Genomic DNA, 19,139 nt, shown 5'->3' with positions numbered 1-19,139 from the left:
TCGGGGGGGGGCTGTGCCTCACAACTTGAGCCATCACTCGGAAATACCCTCCGTGAAATTTCACTGTGCGCGGACGGATTTCCTGTACGGGCTGCTCCTGCACATTCTCCACTTCCTCACCCTCGTCTCTCGCCTGGACATGCCCTGGCGTACCAGCCTGCCGTTCGGCGGAGGCGGGGTCCCCAGTGGAGGGCTCTCTACTCGGGGATCCTCCCGTATGCCATTGGGGATGGAGATTGTTGCACAGAGCAGTCGCGACCAATAGGCGGTTACGCCATTTCACGGACTCCCAGGCCTGGACGAGTCGGTATTTCATTTGTTCACAGGGTGTGGGAGGCTGCAGCCCCTGTGAAGCTCTGAACTTTGACAGTACAAACACCCTGGGTCACACTTACAGCCTCGCAACACTTTAGCTAACGGTCACAGAGTAGACAAATCATAAAGGGGGTATTCGCTGTAAGAAAATTAAGGTTTAACATACATCAAAATCAGACTATTTTTGCATTGGTCAAAATTACCTCACGGGTGAAGCGAGCAGTCATGCGCAGTAGCGACCTGGCACCCCACCCCCCCGTTGAGAGTCGCCGGCCAATGCCATTGCGAGCTCGCTGAGGACAGAACATCCGGCAGGGTCGGGCCAACCTAACTTTTATAAACAATTTTACAACACCAAGTTATAGTCCAGCAATTTTATTTTAAATTCACAAGCTTTCGGAGATTTTCTCCTTCCTCAGGCAACTTGGTGTTGTAAAATTGTTTATAATTGTCAACCCCAGTCCATCACCGGCATCTCCACACCAACCTAACTTTACAGCGGAAGTGATTTATGATTGACAGCAGGATAAGCCATTCAGAGGACAGCGCGGGATGAATCCCTTTGCTGCTAGGTTAGGTTGGTTGAATGGTGACTGGGGGCGGTTGCGGAGCGACGGCGCAGGATTCGGTGCTGAGGTGAGTAAGTGCGGCGGCGGTGGTGGTGGATTGTTCCAGAAGGTTTTAGGGTTCGCCGTGTGTTTGTTAATCGGGCGCTTTGTGCAGCTTAGTTGGTGTGGCAGCTTTTACAGCCTCCGGTTTTATTAAAATTCAGATCGCAGCACTTTCCGTTCAGACACAGGCACGATGGGCCGAATGGCCTCCTTCTGTGCTGTATCATTCAATAAGTGAGCCTCTGTCTCGGTTCACGAGCTGTTTAGTAATCGACGGAGCGAGGCTTCTTGCTGTGGGGAGTATCCTTGTCCGTGTGATCTACTTTTAAAGTTCTGTGCCCTGCAGTCATTATATGCAGGATGGCACTTACTGTTCGGTGAATGATGTCTTAAAGATGCAGGTGATCATGACAGCAGAACTTAGAGATGTGTCATGGCCTTGGGATTTATGGGGCTAGTTTGGCTGTGCCTTTTGTTATTTGTAAACAATTTTACAACACCAAGTTATAGTCCAGCAATTTTATTTTAAATTCACAAGCTTTCGGAGGCTTCCTCCTTCGTCAGGTGAACGATGTGAATGTTATTGGCAGTGAGTGTTGTGGTGGACAGTGTAAAATCCAAGACTTCTGAAAGTGAATTATATAATCTGAATGGAAGAAATACTGAGTTTTATTTCATTTTTTATTAAGAAAATTGTTCCATTTTGTATCAAGTTTGGTCGTAGTGCCGAATACACACTGGAATACAATATTCTGTTTATAATGTTCACTTCCCCTAGTTCAATATCTGATATCTGTACTGTTGCTGCCCTAAAGGCACTTACTCATGCTGGGATATGGCTCTCTGGTATTTTGTCCAAGGAATCACTCTTTGTATATGAGCATAAACAAGGAGAAGCATGAGCACAAGTAAGGGCCACTACTGCCAAGATGTTTGCTCTTCCTGGTATCTACAAGAGAATGCTGATTAATGACCAGGATCCCATGTTGATTTCAACCCTGGTACCATTTTAGTAAATCTCCTTCTGCACCCTCTCCAAGGCCTTCACATACTAACGCGTGGTTTCCAGAGCTGGACGCAATACTCTAGCTGAGGTCTAGCCAATGATTGACAAAGGTTTAACATAACTTCCTTATTTTTGTACTCTATGCCTCTATTTATAAAGCTCAGGATCCCATATGCTTTTTTTTAAAAGCCTTATCAACTTGTCCTGATACTTTTCAAAGATTTGTGTATGTGAACCCCCAGGTCACTCTGTTCCTGCATCCGCTTTAAAATTGTACCATTTAATTTATATTGCCTTTTCTCATTCTTCCTTCCAAAATGGATCACTTCACACTTCTCAACATTAAATTTCATCTGCCATGTGTCTGCCCATTTCATCAGTCTGTCTATGCCCTCCTGAAATCTGCTACTATCCTCCTCATTGTTAACTACATTTCCAAGTTTTGTGCCATCTGCAAACTTTAAAATTATGCCCCCCGATACTCAAGGCCAGGTCATTAATATATATCAAAACGAGCAATGGTTCTAATACCAACCCCCGGGGAACACCACAGTATTCTTCCCTCCAGTCTGAAAAACAACCATTCACCACTGTTCTCTGCTTTCTGTCCCTCAGCCAATTTTGTATCCACACTGCCACTGTCCCTTTCATCTCCACTACTCTATTCTGAAGTCTGTTCCATACATTAATTGCTCTTTGAAGAAGGACTTCTTGACATCAGTCCTACATTGTCTTTTAATAGTTTAAACCTGTGTTTCTTTGTCCTACCCTTGCAATTTAGTAATATTCTAATTTACCTTTCTCTGGCTGTTTACCATCCTAGCTCTCTAAGACCACTTCTTCGCCTCCTCCTTTCAAAACTGAAAAATCTTAAGTTTCTCAAGCCTTTCATCACAACTCTGACTTCTGATTCTCGGGATCAGCCTCCTGACTCTTCTCTGAACCGTGTCTGCTGCTTGAATGTCTCTTGTGTTTTGGTGAATGGAACTGGACAAAGTATTCAAGGTGTGATTAGTCTAGTCCTCTGTACAGTTTGAACATGACTTCCTCTGACTTGTACCCTATTATTTTGGCTATATAGTTCAGTGTTTTAGTTGGTTTGTTAGTTGCTGTTCTAGAGTGGTTGGAGGACAACTTAGTTTGAGGCAGGCCAAGATTGCTCAGTGTTTTACAAGTTCAGAAAATAACTGAGGGTGAAGTGAGACAAACTAATCAATATTCTCTACTTTCAGATTGTATTTCTACACATTCTTTCCATCATGAGTCATTCTATTGTAGTGGCTGTGTTTTTTGTTGTTGGGAGTAATAGGGTGTTTTAAAGTTTGTGCTGTCAATCATGGATGTCTTCTGATGACATTAGTAGTTATTGCACCATACACCAGGATGATGAAGTGCATAGACTTTACAAAGAAAGAGCTAAGATGTATCATCAATTGTGATCACAGGGCAGTGATGCAGGAATAGTTAGAATGGAGAAATACCTGTTGAAGAAATTAGTGAACAACTCTGTCTGAATTATATCTTTAAATGCTGTTCAAATTATAATAAACTGGTAAAAGGATTAATGTTCAGCTCGACTGTGTTCACTGTGGTAAAGGGTGGTGATTTTTTTTTAGAAATTGTGCTTGTAAAATGAAAGGTGAAAGGAGTATTCTTGGAAGTTCGTTTTGAAAGTGTAGAATTTTCTGCTGTGTTCTCAGGTACCTTTTTTGGTGTTGGTCCTGTGCCATCCATCCTGATTTTAAAAAGTCAAAGCAAGTGCCACCCATCTTCAATTTTTATATATTTTCTGCCCAAATTGGAGGGAAATAATTAAATGAAAAACAAAGTATTCTTTATCAATAGCTGAAAGAACCTTGTCTGAATACAATGATGTTTTAAAGTTAATATGTTACACTGTAGTATTTAAGAATTTTTTATTTTCCTTTCTCCCCTAGGTTCAAAGGAAAATCTGCTGCGCTGTTGTCCATGCTGGATCTGAGGGCCAGAGTTGTTCAACTTTGACATATTCGAAGTGTTTGACATTTCTGAAACACCAATGGCAAGCATTACACAGTTATTTGGAGACCTCTGTGAAGCCCACATGACGGGCTTATCGTGGAAGTGTTATTTGGGAAAAAGAAGGCTCAACCGAGAACAATTCAAGGAAAAATTAAAAAGGGTAGCTTACAATACACTATTTGTAAATCTTTTCCGAGATGAAGCAACTCCAAAGTCTCAGTCTGACATCAGTAAGCTACCTGTGAAAAACAAAATCTTGATGCTGTCCTTCAACTTAAGGGTGGCTGGCATGGGCACAGATGCTGATCGCTTAGAGGAATTCACAGAGCAGTTAGAAAGATCAACCTGCATGCCGCAGACTGATCTGAGCTCTGTTCTGAAACTTCTGGTTGAGCTTGCAGGGACTGGACCATATCCACTTCAGCCACAGAAAAAGGATTATTTCTTGAACAATAAGAATGTTGGAAGAAATGTAAAACTTCAGGGCTATGACCACTATGATGTGAGCCTGTTTGAATCAGGCCTGTTGTCCTTCATTTCCAGTGAGGACTTGCAGTTTCATGATAGTGTACAACGTACGCTTCAATTAATGGATGCAAAACCTGGCACTGGATTACCTGGCATTGGACTATTCTCCCATAATTATTTAGCTGGTGACAAGTATGAGAAAGATACACGAGTGTCACTCTTTGGTGCACTGGTACATAGTCGTACTTGCGAAATGGAAATTAAGTTGGATTTGCCAGCAGTGCCAGATAATGTGGATATGACTGGACTTAAAATTAGGGTAAGTGAAGCAGAACATATAACATTCCAGATATAGGTGTGAAATTTCCTGTGGGGGTGTAATTGAGAAGTTACATCTGAAATTACGCATAATTGTGGACCCATTTTGCCAATATCAATTTACTCATAAATTTCCTGCTAATCTCATTAACATACGCCGGAACGTAAAATTCTATTTATACAAGCGGAAATCAGCATAAACAATCGGGGCCTGAGGAAGGTGTGAAACTCACATCATATATTCCTCCTTTAAGTATGAAAATTAAAGTTTCAAGCCATCTAACCATCATTCACACACATTAGGCAAAGCACATTTAAGAATATGCAATCATGGAAGCTGTTCAATTTTTAATGTGACTTGTACTCAAGCCATAAAAATGCATTTAAAAAATAACAGGTTGAGAAACAGATTCTTTTACTTGTTAAGAGAAGGCTTTGTTTTTATTCCCTTGCTAACAGCATGTTGGAAATCCACCATGTCTGGTCTGAAAGCAGGAAAAGAGCTACTCAGCCAACATAAAGGGATCTGTTAACAAATGGTTCTCGTAGTGGCGGTTCCTCTTTCTATGTCCTGGATGGTGAACTGGAGATGTCGGCAAGATAATGTTTTAATATTGATTGAGTACCCAGCAGTTTCAGTCAGCGATAAATGACGACTCATTTCTCACTCCTCCAGATAGGCATCTTAAGAATGCTAATTTACACTACTGTACAGAAAAAAGAATATAAATCCAATTCTTGCTGCTTTATGGTCTTATGGTACCAGAATGCATCCAACTTAGGATGTTTATAAGATGGAACAAATTCTCACCTGACATAACCCTTTATTAATGTATGTTACGGAGCACAAAGTTGCTTGTTAAAATTTGATGAAATACAATAGATTTCCATTGAATACGTTTTAATCCAAGTCCCAGATAGTTTTTATGAATGGTAGAGAATATTCTATGTAGATTCTCAAGTCTGCATTGTAATTTGACAACATAATTAAATCATTGGTGCATTGAATTTTTATATACATCTCTGTGGTATATGGAGTGAGAGAGATAAAATATGTATTTAGTGCGCAAATGAAATGCAAGAATTATATTGAATTAATTGGGTCAGTTTCAAAAATTAATGTATGATCTTTTCTTGCTATCACTGTCTTCTTTGAATTGCCAATAATTGGAGGTTTGTTTACAGTTCCATTATATGAAAGTTGTATTATCCCAACTCTGAATTTTTGTATTGATTTAGATTGTAAATTGTAACAGAAGTCACTTAGTTCCTCTTCCAGTTTTTATCTTTTTGATCTTGATCATTTAACCTTTTTTAAATGATGAAAAGTTAGATATACAGAGTTTTGAATTTAAATTAGGCTTAAAGCTGACTGCCAGTTGAATGGATGAAATTATACTGAAGTACTCTCAAACAAAGTCTTTGAAAAAAACAACCATATGCATCAGATAATATTGAATGATACTTCTGCCAATAAACAATTTAAAGTAACTTGCAGCAGGGTTCAATATCCTATTTCCATACTGCCGAATAGATTTCTGTATAAGAAACTAGTGGAAAGTGTATGTTCTTGAGTTTAAATTAGATACATTGTGCTTCTTATTGTTCTAGTATCTTTTATTCAGCCAAGTGGACAAAAGTAATGGTTTACCACAATATGCAATTGAAATCTTGGAAGGAAGTGAGTTCCATATAACTAATAATGAATTTTGAGTTCGTGGTCTTTGACACCATGTCATTACTGGGAAGAAGCTAAATTTTGTCTTAATTCTTAAAGTAACACTATATCAATACTTTTGCTAGCTGTATCGAGTGGTGCTTACTTTGCAAAATGAAACTTAATGCTGTATGTGTACACAGGTTCCTCAAAGCATTGACCAGTCAGAAGATGAAGGATTTCAGTCAGCATCCAATCTTACTCCAGATTCCCAGTCAGAGCCCAGTTCAACTCCTGACATTGATCTATGGAATGCAGTGCTTACTTATGAACCTAGCAAGTATAGATGTTGGGAGCTAATTGGTTGGTAAGTGAATGATGGATTTTATTGGTATCTGTTTCTACGTTTTTGAATACTGTATTTTGAGCAAGCAACTATTAATAGTACTTCATAAACATTTACAACATCGAAAAGAGGCTTCTCCGCACATTTTCCTGCTGACCACGCAGAAGCACTGCTTATGTGGTTATATCGAGTCTGTGTGCATGATTGAATCACAAAACCAACTAGTTCACCATTTATTTCCTTTCACTTGGGAAATAAAAAAAAACGGCTGCTTCCCTACAGACTTTAATTTATTTCCTGCACTAGCTAAAGGTGCAAAATAGTGCTCAATTATGTTATGTTAAGTTGGGCTTTCTGCCAATATTTGTATTCACAACAAAAATGCAGATTCCATAAGCAGACTGGGGCTCTTATGAACTGAGGCCTGCATAATTCCGCATACCATAAGTGGAATGGCATGTAATAGGACTAACAGTTATCCTTCAACTGTGGTATAATGTTATGGTATAATGCACTGGAGACCACGTGGGATGTCCGCCACATTCTCCTGACTACACCACAAGGTCAGATTGTTGATATTCAGGCTAAAGCTAATAGAATTATTTAGAAGTAAGATAATTACACAGAAGCAGAGAAACACAGCAAGGTGTTTATTGCAAAATAATTGATTTGCACTCTACATAAATTGTGCTTTCAGTGGCTTTTATCTGAGTCCCTAATAGAAATTATTTGGGTATTGACCTTACACAGAACCCGTGTTAGTGCATGAGGTAGTGTGAAGCCAGGAACGGGAGACTCAAGAACTGTTTTAGTTATACATCTGTCTTTAATGTTAAAGCAGGGTCATTTGATGATCAAATTCTTCTCCATGGCTAGGCAATTAAGGTATTGAACACATTTGACACTTGATCACATAATGTGGAAACAGCGGACAAGCCATCTGATTGGCATGATTTGCAACCTACAAGCTTATATATCTGGGATAATCTACAGATCAAAGAACAAACATCTGGACTTCAGTCTCCATTTTGAATAGGGAAAAAGTTTCCATCTTAACTCCATTTCTTAAATGCAGTTACCCTGTTTCTACAGATAAATTAAAAAATATGTAATAGACGTCTCTCAAATCATCATGATTACTGATTAGTTCCTAGACTCCCAACATTTAGGCAGACAAAAGAAATAGCTTTGAATTCAGTTAATTTTTATTATTGTTATTTAAGTTCTTCCCTCAGATCCACATGCTATGCATTAGTCTTTAGTGGAGAGGAGGGTAGACAATCTGCTACCAGGACTTAGCCAAAGCTATTCTGTAAAATCATAAAGGTGTAAAAGAATGACCTTTTTCTCTTCTATTTTACTGTAGGGTAGTGCTTATTTTATGTTTGGCCCACTGTGTGACTGAGATTAAGAACTCTCATTGTTGCAAATAATGGGCAAACCACTGTGTGGCATGGCATATTGATATGTGCCACCATAAAGATCTAATTTGAGTCTTTCTACCATTGTTCATTTTTCTTTATTATTGTTCTTTTATCTACCTTGTATATAAAAATGTCATATCCTCTTCCTATAACTCAGTTGCGACCATGTTGTGAGTCTCTTAGTTCAATCTGACACCGGGTACGGTAGCATAGTGGTTATGTTACTGGGCTAGTAATCCAGAGGCCTGGACTAAAATCCAGAGTCATGAGTTCAAATCCCGCCACGGCAGCTGGCGAATTTAAATTCAATTAATTAATTAAAAAATTCAATTAATTAAATAAAAATCTGGAATTAAAATACTAGTATCAGTAATGATGGCCATGAAACTACCGGATTGTCGTAAAAACCCATCTGGTTCACTAATGTCCTTTAGGGAAGGAAGCCTGCCGCCCTTACCCGGTCTGGCTTATATGTGACTCCAGACCCACAGCAATGTGGTTGATTCTTAATTGCCCTCTGAAATGGCCTAGCAAGCCACTCAGTTGTAAAATCTCGCTACGAAAAGTCATAATAAGAATAAAACCGGACGGACCAGCCGGCATCGGACCACTAGGCACCGGACACGACAACGGCAAAACACCAAGCCCAGTCGACCCTGCAAGGTCCTCCTTACTAACATCTGGGGACTTGTGCCAAAATTGGGAGAGCTGTCCCACAGACTAGTCAAGCAACAGCCTGACATAGCCATACTCACAGAATCATATCTTTCAGCCAACGTCCCAGACTCTTCCATCACCATCCCTGGGTATGTCCTGTCCCACCGGCAGGACAGACCCACTAGAGGTGACTAGAAGTCCCGTCTTCGCACTGAGGACACCATCCAACGTGTTGTGTGGCACTACCACCGTGCTAAATGGGATAGATTCAGAACAGATCTAGCAGCTCAAAACTGGGCATCCATGAGGCGTTGTGGGCCATCAGCAGCAGCAGAATTGTATTCCAGCACAATCTGTAACCTCATGGCCCGGCATATTCCTCACTCTACCATTACCAACAAGCCAGGGGATCAACCCTGGTTCAATGAGGAGTGCAGAAGAGCATGCCAGGAGCAGCACCAGGCGTACCTAAAAATGAGGTGCCAACCTGGTGAAGCTACAACTCAGGACTACATGCATGCTAAACAGCGGAAGCAACATGCTATAGACAGAGCTAAGCGATTCCACAACCAACGGATCAGATCAAAGCTCTGCAGTCCTGCCACATCCAGTCGTGAATGGTGGTGGACAATTAAACAACTAACGGGAGGAGGAGGCTCTGCAAACATCCCCATTCTCAATGATGGCGGAGTCCAGCACGTGAGTGCAAAAGACAAGGCTGAAGCGTTTGCAACCATCTTCAGCCAGAAGTGCCGAGTGGATAATCCATCTCAGCCTCCTCCCGATATCCCCACCATCACGGAAGCCAGTCTTCGGCCAATTCGATCCACTCCACGTGATATCAAGAAACGGCTGAGTGCACTGGATACAGCAAAGGCTATGGGCCCCGACAACATCCCAGCTGCAGTGCTGAAGACGTGTGCTCCAGAACGAGCTGCGCCTCTAGCCAAGCTGTTCCAGTACAGCTACAACACTGGCATCCACCCGACAATGTGGAAAATTGCCCAGGTATGTCCTGTCCACAAAAAGCAGGACAAATCCAATCCGGCCAATTATCGCCCCATCAGTCTACTCTCAATCCTCAGCAAAGTGATGGAAGGTGTCGTCGACAGTGCTATCAAGCGGCACTTACTCACCAATAACCTGCTCACCGATGCTCAGTTTGGGTTCCGCCAGGACCACTCGGCTCCAGACCTCATTACAGCCTTGGTCCAAACATGGACAAAAGAGCTGAATTCCAGAGGTGAGGTGAGAGTGACTGCCCTTGACATCAAGGCAGCATTTGACCGAGTGTGGCACCAAGGAGCCCTCGTAAAATTGAAGTCAATGGGAATCAGGGGGAAAACTCTCCAGTGGCTGGAGTCATACCTAGCACAAAGGAAGATGGTAATGGTTGTTGGAGGCCAAGCATCTCAGCCCCAGGGCATTGCTGCAGGAGTTCCTCAGGGCAGTGTCCTAGGCCCAACCATCTTCAGCTGCTTCATCAATGACCTTCCCTCCATCATAAGGTCAGAAATGGGAATGTTCGCTGATGACTGCACAGTGTTCAGTTCCATTCGCAACCCCTCAGATAATGAAGCAGTCCGAGCCCGCATGCAGCAAGACCTGGACAACATCCAGGCTTGGGCTGATAAGTGGCAAGTAACATTCGCGCCAGATAAGTGCCAGGCAATGACCATCTCCAACAAGAGAGAGTCTAACCACCTCCCCTTGACATTCAACGGCATTACCATCGCCGAATCCCCCACCATCAACATCCTGGGGATCACCATTGACCAGAAACTTAACTGGACCAGCCATATAAATACTGTGGCTACGAGAGCAGGTCAGAGGCTGGGTATTCTGCGGCGAGTGACTCACCACCTGACTCCCCAAAGCCTTTCCACCATCTACAAGGCACAAGTCAGGAGTGTGATGGAATACTCTCCACTTGCCTGGATGAGTGCAGCTCCAACAACACTCAAGAAGCTCGACACCATCCAAGATAAAGCAGCCCGCTTGATTGGCACCCCATCCACCACCCTAAACACTCACTCCCTTCACCACTGGCGCACTGTGGCTGCAGTTTGCACCATCCACAGGATGCACTGCAGCAACTCGCCAAGGCTTCTTCGACAGCACCTCCCAAACCCGCGACCTCTACCACCTAGAAGGACAAGGGCAGCAGGCGCATGGGAACAACACCACCTGCACGTTCCCCTCCAAGTCACACACCATCCCGACTTGGAAATATATCGCCGTTCCTTCATTGTCGCTGGGTCAAAATCCTGGAACTCCCTTCCTAACAGCACTGTGGGAGAACCGTCACCACACGGACTGCAGCGGTTCAAGAAGGCGGCTCACCACCACCTTCTGAAGGGCAATTAGGGATGGGCAATAAATGCCGGCCTTGCCAGCGACGCCCACATCCCGTGAACGAATAAAAAAAAAGTAGGAGTCTCTTAATTAAATCAGAGTCTCGTAAGACCACAAGTTATTTATCTCTAGTGGTCATAGGCAGTTTATCTTCGAGATACTGGATCCATTGTGCTGTCTGGAGTTCCTATTTTATTAGTATGGGGGTAACTTGTTTTTAATATGCACAAGAATAAAGTGCCGAGCTTTACTGATTTGTGGCTGTTTCAATTGGAGTTGACAGTTTTTTCTTGATGAATGCAAATCAGCTCCAAAACATCCCAGGAGTTTAATTCAGATCATATTTTGCTCTTTTTCTCTGCTGCTTTATTCATAACCATGAACTGAGCACCATTTTTCCTAAACCATAGAAATTGTGAAGCATGTTGCATAGGAAGCTGTTGAACAATTATTGCATCAGTGAAGTAAGTGATTTGGGATCATGAGCAAGCTATTTGGATCTCTTAAACTCAGGAAATGGAAGACCATATAAGGCCGTGGACGAGTTATCCTTTGATCACAGAATATGTAATCTACATATTTTTGGGAAACGTATGACAGATGTAGTTTAGAAAATAATGGGGTCAATATATCCTTGCTAATTATAGCAAAAAAAGTATTCTACTTTTTACTCATTCGTTTTTCGATTAAAATTAGAAAAACAATGATTTTGGCCCCAGTGTACTATATCTTTTCAAAGTGGGAAAATGATATACCTCTTGCAATACATAAGGCATTTTTTTTTAATAGCTTGTTTTGTACTTTCTAAACTCAACTGGTCTTGCCTTCCTCCAAATTAATTGAAGTGATCTTAGGAGCTCGGTCAGCCATTGCAAATTGCAGTATCCCTGGATTAAATGCTGCCACTGATATGGCAACAGGAATGGTTCTTGATTTTAATTTATATGTATGTTTTTACTTTAACACTATATTGGATTTTTTTTCAAATAATGAGTTCACTCCATCCTATTTCTGAAATTTCCTACAGTCCTACATTCCCTCCCCTTTCGGAGCGCTCTGTTCCTACGGGCTCGATTTTCGTGTCGGGTTACCTGCGGGTTTCCAGCGGGGGGCCCCGAAAATCCCGATATCCGGTCACGTGACCGGATCGCGCCGAAATCCCGCCCATTTCCGGGTACCGCGCTGACGTGCGGGGCTGCGCGCGCAAGCCCCGCTGGTGGGAATCCCGCAGGCAATTAAAGCCAGCGGGGTTCCACTTGAGAGTACTTACCTTGCTTGTTGAGGTCAGTTAATGAGCTGAAGCAGCTGTCAAAAGAGGAAGTGTGGGATTTTAGGTTCAAGGCAGTGAGTTTCCCACACTGGGGGAAACAGTCTCTCTCCAACCAGGCGTGTTGCAGCCAGCAGCCTGTGGCAGCTGCCAAGGTGCACTCCACAGGGGAGAGCCCTCACCCACGCAGGAGGCCACCGCGTCACATAGGGCAACCCCTGCCCTCCACCACCCCCCGCCAAGCCAGAGGACAGACCGACACTAAACCGCAGCCCTAGTGCGAGGAACCACCCACCTACCCTGCACAACCCCTCAGACCAACACCTGCCAGATGGGTGGTGCGTGGACACCCTCGGAGGACGAACAGCATGACCAGCCCCAGCAGCCTCGCAGTCCACGCCGTCTGCCGCAGAGACGTGGAGCCCCCCAACACGGTGTTGTTGCACGCCCACCTGCACAGCAGGAGGGAGGGCTACCGCAGGGAGAGACGCATCGCAGAGGCCACTACCCTCGCCGCAGGGTCCACAGACCGAGGCGCAGCTCCCCGGACCTCTCCGAGCAGCAGTGCACAGGGAGGCGCAGATTCGCTCGACATGTAGTCGTGGAGATCTGCAGGCTCTTTCATGCCGAGCTGCTCCTGGCTGGCCCCAGCACCAACTGCTTACCTGTCGCTGTCAAAGTCACCACTGCCCTCCACAACTTCTCCTCCGCATCCTTCCAGGGTGCAGCCGGCTACACCGCCGATGTCTCTCAGTCGTCTGCGCGGAAGAGCCCTGCAAATACACCTGCACCTACTCTGCAGTAACACGATGGGTGGCATCAGTGGTGGGTCCTCATAGTGATACCCAGGAGCGGGCATTATTGGACACAACGGACAGGATTCGCGGAGACATGGCAGTGGTGGTGTCAATATAATGTGTGCTGTTTGTTGCTCTGAAATTCAATATAGGTAACACCCTCAGACACCCTTGTGCACCCTCTTCATGCTCACGACACGTTTGCCTTACGCTGCCTACTGCACATCTGTGATGCATGCCCTGTGGCTGCAGCACAGGTGGTGGCAGGTTGAGTGAGGCTGGCCGTGAGGGAGATGCACGAGAGGGTGAGTATGGGATAGAGCAATGAGATTGTATGAGGATTGGGTTGCTTGTTAGTGGCAGGATGAGTACTGGCGAGGTGAGTAGGTGGAGGTAAGATGAGGATGGGGTTTGAGTGGGTATGAAGGGTGATGTGACAGAGTAGTGTTGGCGGTGCCGAAGGAGATGTGGGGTGGGGGCAGTGTTGTGGCAGACGGAGTGTAGGGGAAAGACTTCGTGTTCTCACTGTGGCTGACCTACTGCGGTCATTGCAGCGCCTCCTGCACTGTATGCAGGTGGGCGATATGTTGGTGGCGCAGGTGACGCCCTCTGCCACCTCGAGCCAGGCCTTCTTGGTGGCAGAGGCAGGCCGCTTCCTCCCGCCCGCCGGGGGGAAGTTCTGTGTCCTCCCCCTCCTCCTCACCCCATCTGATGATACCTGGGGTGAGGCATCATTAACCTGGGAGCAGCCTTCCCCCTGGGCTGCTCCATGCTGCAATTTGTTCCATTGGTTGCAGCATCTGTCAGTGGAGGACTGCCCCTTTAACGAGAGAGCCTCCAGCTGACAGATCGTACTGCGCATGTGCAGCCCGCCCGACGCGCAGACCAGCAGCGTGGACCCCGGAGGAGCAGGTAATTGATTCCTATTAGTGTGTTGCCTGCTACGATCGCGCGGGCAACCCACTAATTTCGCCGAGCGTGTTGACCACGCTCCCGGAGGACCACCCGCTGGGAACCCGCAGGCCTGCTAAATTCGAGCCCTACGTCTCTGGCTTCTGGTGCATTCCCCCTTCAACCATCATTGGCTGAACCTTTAGCTGCCTCGCTTCTACTTTCTCAAACTCCCTGTCTAAACCTCTTGGACTAAACTTTGTCAACATATATAATCTTTAACTTGCCCTCTAATCTCTCCCTTGTTAGCATCCAATTCCTTTCCGTCTATTTACGAAAAACCTCGGGATTTTTCTGTATATTAAAGGTGCTAGTTAATTGCAAGTTATTTTTACTAAAGTAGTGCAGGGCAGACCAGAAGCATGAATATTGATATAACACTGCACCTTGGCACAAAGTGGTGGATGGGTTGGTACACACCTGCAATTCCTCTCATGCTTTAGCAAAGTTTTCGGTGGTTGCTGTGGAAACAAAAAGACAATTCAAGCTGTTGAAGGATTTGGATATCAAGCAGGGCACGCTTGGGTGCAGGTCACTACATTTCCCCCCACCAAGCTGCATACCATTTTCTGGTTGAGAACGTAAAGGGGAAGAAAATGTAATTTAAAAACTATTTAATTAATAATTAAGTAGAAATTTTTGTTTACATTCAATTATTCGTTCATGGGATGTGGGTGTCACTGGCCAGGCCAGCAATTATTGCCCATCCCTAATTGCCCTTGAGAAGGTGGTGGTGAGCCGCCTCCTTGAACCGCTGCAGTCCGTGTGGTGAAGGTTCTCCCACAGTGCTGTTAGGTAGGAAGTTCCAGGATTTTGACCCAGCGACGACGAAGGAACAGCAATATATTTCCAAGTCGGGATGGTGTGTGACTTGGAGGGGAAAGTGCAGGTGGTGGTGTTCCCATGTGCCTGCTGCCCTTGTCTTTCTAGGTGGTAGAGATTGCGGGTTTGGGAGGGGCTGTCGAAGAACCCTTGGTGAGTTGCTGCAGTGCATCTTGTAGATGGGACACAATGCAGCCACGGTGTGCCAGTAGTAAAGGGAGTGAATGTTTAGGGTGGTGGATGGGGTGCCAATCAAGTGGGCTGCTTTGTCTGGATGGTGTGGAGCTTCTTGAGTGTTGTTGGAGCTGCACTCATCCAGGCAGGTGGAGAGTATTCCATCACAGTCCTGACTTATGCCTTTATAGATGGTGGAAAGGCTTTGGGGAGTCAGGAGGTGAGTCACTCGCCACAGAATATCCAGCCTCTGACCTGCTCTTATAGCCACAGTATTAATGTGGCCGGTCCAGTTAAATTTCTGGTCATTGGTGACCCCCAGGATATTGATGGTGGGCGAGTAGGCGATGGTAATGCTGTTGAATGTCAAGGGGAAGTGGTTAGACTCTCTCTTGTTGGAGATGGTCATTGCCTGGCACTTGTCTGGTGCGAATGTTACTTGCCACTTATCAGCCCAAGCCTGGATGTTGTCCAGGTCTTGCTGCATGCGGGCATGGACTGCTTCATTATCTGAGGAGTTGCGAATGGAACAATCTGCCTAAGTACTAGGATCCATTAGTGTATTGACCTAAGCACTCAGCTCATCTCCTTAATAACTTTATAAAAGAACTAAACATGCAGTTCTTGTGATGTATTGCATTGTAGTCAAGAGCCCTTATTTGAAAAGGAGACAAGGATCTTGGTTTGAACTTGTTGGAGAAAAGGGGCTCCTTAATGCTATCAGGGTTTTAAATAAGGTGTTTTGTCCCCTGCTACATCTGTGCTTTGTTCAAGGAAAGTCATCCTAATGACTGGCTTTCAAGGAAAGTCATCCTAGTCTCTGGCTTTCAAGGGAAAATCTTCCTAATGTTTGGCTTTAAATCTGGGTGAGCAGCAATGTCAGCCACAGAACTACAGCATACTGCAGTGACTTCATTATATTTAATGACTGCAGCAAATGTTTACTTTTGCCACTTTTTTTTTGTACTGCTAATTTTTCTTGGGACAAGGTATAACAACATTGCATTAAATTTTGTAAACGAGTGCTGCATTGACAGGGAAATGTCACTAAGTATTTTACTGTTTTTATGGGTGGCAAGAAATACCGTTCAAATGCTTATCCGTTCCCACTGTCTGTCAAAGAAAGGCAGGTGAAGCAAATCGAAGGTTTAATATTGCAATCTACCAGCTCTGGAAAAATAATGTCATTGCTAACAACGTAGTGGTTTTCATTCAAAGCTTATAGCTAATTACATTAAGTAAAAATAAGTGTTTTTATTTCCAGTGCTTTGTGCATGTCCTTGAGGTACTACATTCGTAGTAGTAAGTGAAATAAAGCTGAATGTTTGGTTTTCTGTTCATTTTTATTATATGAAATATGTGCGTTATTGAGTAGCATTTAATAAATTGATTAATTGTGTAGAATGCAGAGATTGTTTTTCTAGGTTATATATAACACTTTTCCCTCCACAAATTTCCACTAAATAGCAAAGTTTACTACATTCGCACTTGACGGCAGATATGAATGTTAAAAAAAGTTACTGTTAGGAGAAAGTTATGATTTATTTTTGTAACTATTTATCTAAGATGATTGACTTCCAGTAAATTCTGTTTTTTTTTGTCTCTTGTAGCCCTCCAGGTAAAAAAGAGGAACATTATCTCACTGAAGCAGGTCGAGAAGCTTTTGACAAGTTTTACCGATTACGTGAAGGTGAACTACAGCTCATCAGTGGTACACTGTTGCAAACAACACCAGTTGTACTCCAGAAAGAATCTGAACTAGTCAAAGATGTCCTGAATGTCCTCATTGGTGTAGCATCGATGACCTTCTTGCTGAATCAGGTAGAGTATTTATATTGTAATAAGTGTAGCTACGCTAAAATGTAGTTGTTTTTAAAAAGATTGGTGCTGACTTTGAAAACTTTGTATTTTGTAAGTATTACATTTAATATTGTACGTTCATGGGACTGTTACAATAATGTACTGCAATAGTTTCAGAACTAAGGCTTACGGTTGTGTACTGATAAATCTAAATAAATACAAAAAATTAAATATATGGGATGAGGTTCTAGTTCCTGACTGTTGAATCATACAAATTAAATGGTTATTGATCAATCTAGATCCCTGTAAACCCAATACTACAGAATTACCCTGTTTCACAGGTTATGTGAACGCTGATGACACCCAGCTCTACCTCATCACCACCTCTTTTGACCCCTCCACTATCTCTGATTTCTCACACTGCTTGTCCGACATCCAGTACTGGATGAGCTGAAATTTCCTCCAACTAAATATTGGGAAGAGCGAAGCCATTGGCTTCAGTCCTCGCCACAAACTCCGTTCCCTAGCCACCGCCTCCATCCCTCTCCCTGCCCACTGTCTGAGGCTGAACCACACCGTTCGCAACCTTGGCATCTTATTTGACCCCGAGATGAGCCTCAGACCACACATCAGCCCCATCACCAAGACCGCATATTTCTACCTCCGTAACATCGCCCGTCTCCGCCCCTGCCTCAGCTCATCTGCTGAAACCCTCGTCCATGTCTTTGTTACCTCTAGACTTCATTGTTCCAATGCTCTCCAGGCTGGCCTCCCATCTTCCACCTTCCATAAACTTGAGCTCATCGAAAATTCTGCTCCGCGTATCCTAACTCGCAACAATCAACAATGTATTTGCTGATAATTGAAATATGGAAAAAGTACTCAAAGTACAACGGTAATTGAACAATTTGAATTGCGTTTTAGAGAATTCTTTAATTACAAAGCATTAGTGCAGTAACTGCAGAATAATATACTTCAGAAATACCAGTATAGACTGAAACCAGGGAGAATTAATCCATCTGTAAACTAGTGTATAAATGATTTGTGTGTTTTACTCTACTGTCCTTCTCTTTTCAGTCCCTCCAGGCATTTATAGTGAAGCAAGGAGTGTATGTTTCAGGAACGTCCCCTGAGAGTATGTATAATCTGCTCTCGGAACTGGCTGAAAATGGAACATATTACACCCGCCTCAGTCAATTCTCTCTTCAGCCGATTCTTGACTCTACATACAAAAAAGGACTTGTTTTCCAGGTTTCAACTCATTTTGTATTTAGATTTTTTTTTTTTGTTCAGCTCAACAACAAAAAAATCAATTCAGAGTCCTTGTTCAGATGTAAAATTTAGATTATTGCTAGGAAAGTTGATGATTCCATGTAGTCCACAAAAGTATCATTTTGGGGTGCATTTTTGTGCCACTTCTTCGTCACTGCTTTGACTGACACGAAAGTGATAACTTAACCCCAAGCTGAGGTCCACATCAGAGTCTGGAATGTAGGAGTGCGATACCCACCTGATACGGTGTGCAGCTGACTTCATGAAGTGCTCATGAGTTCATTGGATTTCTTGGGCGCTTTTTAAAAGCGTCCCCCTGCTTAAGTTTACAGTGTTTTCAGGGTGTGGATACTTGTGCACACGTGCAGGTGCCACTCCTGGTTGTAAGAGTGCAGTTCCAGCCAGACAGTACGTTAGGTAGTGTTGGTTGAGAATCTATTCTGTGGCTACTGATCTCTAACCAGTAACGTAGCACTGGCCTCATATTTATGTTGCACAGCTTGACTTTCAAATTGCTGGTTATTTGTAAATCTTTTTATTTGCAAATTAAGTCTGCAGTGCTTTGCTATAATTTTTAATGACAAAAGCATATTAAGCCAGGAAAGAAAAATGTTGTGGTTTGTGGTAGTCCCTCCCCTACCCTCATTAATCTGATGGTATTATTTTTGACAGCACCTTTATACAAATAAACTATTTTCTTGTTGCATGACCATTTGAATTCTATATATCAAAGTAAACTTTGCAATTTCTAGGTGCAAGACCCTGTCTGTTCAAGGTGAGAGGGAGTAGAAATTTTTTTAAATGTTCAATTGTGTTAACAGGGATATTTATACATTGTTTTCCACCCTCAGACATTAGGTTTGAATATAAAATCCTAAGCTTAGCAACTGAATACGGA

General features: G+C 43.5%; 2 protein-coding genes across 3 annotated transcripts in view; one reads left to right on the top strand and one right to left on the bottom strand.

The window, feature by feature from the left end:
• Positions 1 to 588, bottom strand: part of hdac10 (histone deacetylase 10) — a 38,032-nt gene extending 37,444 nt beyond the window's left edge. Inside the window, exon 1 of the mRNA XM_068004931.1 lies at positions 519 to 588. The gene's annotated coding sequence lies outside the window, so the exon portion shown is untranslated. The remainder of the gene's footprint in view (positions 1 to 518) is intronic.
• A 316-nt stretch (positions 589 to 904) lies between these two features.
• Positions 905 to 19,139, top strand: part of tubgcp6 (tubulin gamma complex component 6) — a 54,740-nt gene continuing 36,505 nt past the window's right edge. For both annotated transcript variants that reach the window (XM_068004929.1, XM_068004928.1), the window contains exons 1-5: positions 905 to 951; positions 3,870 to 4,720; positions 6,580 to 6,743; positions 16,780 to 16,990; positions 18,047 to 18,220. In XM_068004929.1, coding sequence (XP_067861030.1) covers positions 3,971 to 4,720; positions 6,580 to 6,743; positions 16,780 to 16,990; positions 18,047 to 18,220 — 1,299 coding nt within the window. In that variant the 5' untranslated portion in view covers positions 905 to 951; positions 3,870 to 3,970. The remainder of the gene's footprint in view (positions 952 to 3,869; positions 4,721 to 6,579; positions 6,744 to 16,779; positions 16,991 to 18,046; positions 18,221 to 19,139) is intronic.

The sequence above is a fragment of the Heptranchias perlo genome, chromosome 24, assembly GCF_035084215.1.
Source record: "Heptranchias perlo isolate sHepPer1 chromosome 24, sHepPer1.hap1, whole genome shotgun sequence".
NCBI classification, from domain to species: Eukaryota; Metazoa; Chordata; class Chondrichthyes; order Hexanchiformes; family Hexanchidae; genus Heptranchias; species Heptranchias perlo.
This window is presented reverse-complemented; position numbering and strand designations above follow the sequence as displayed.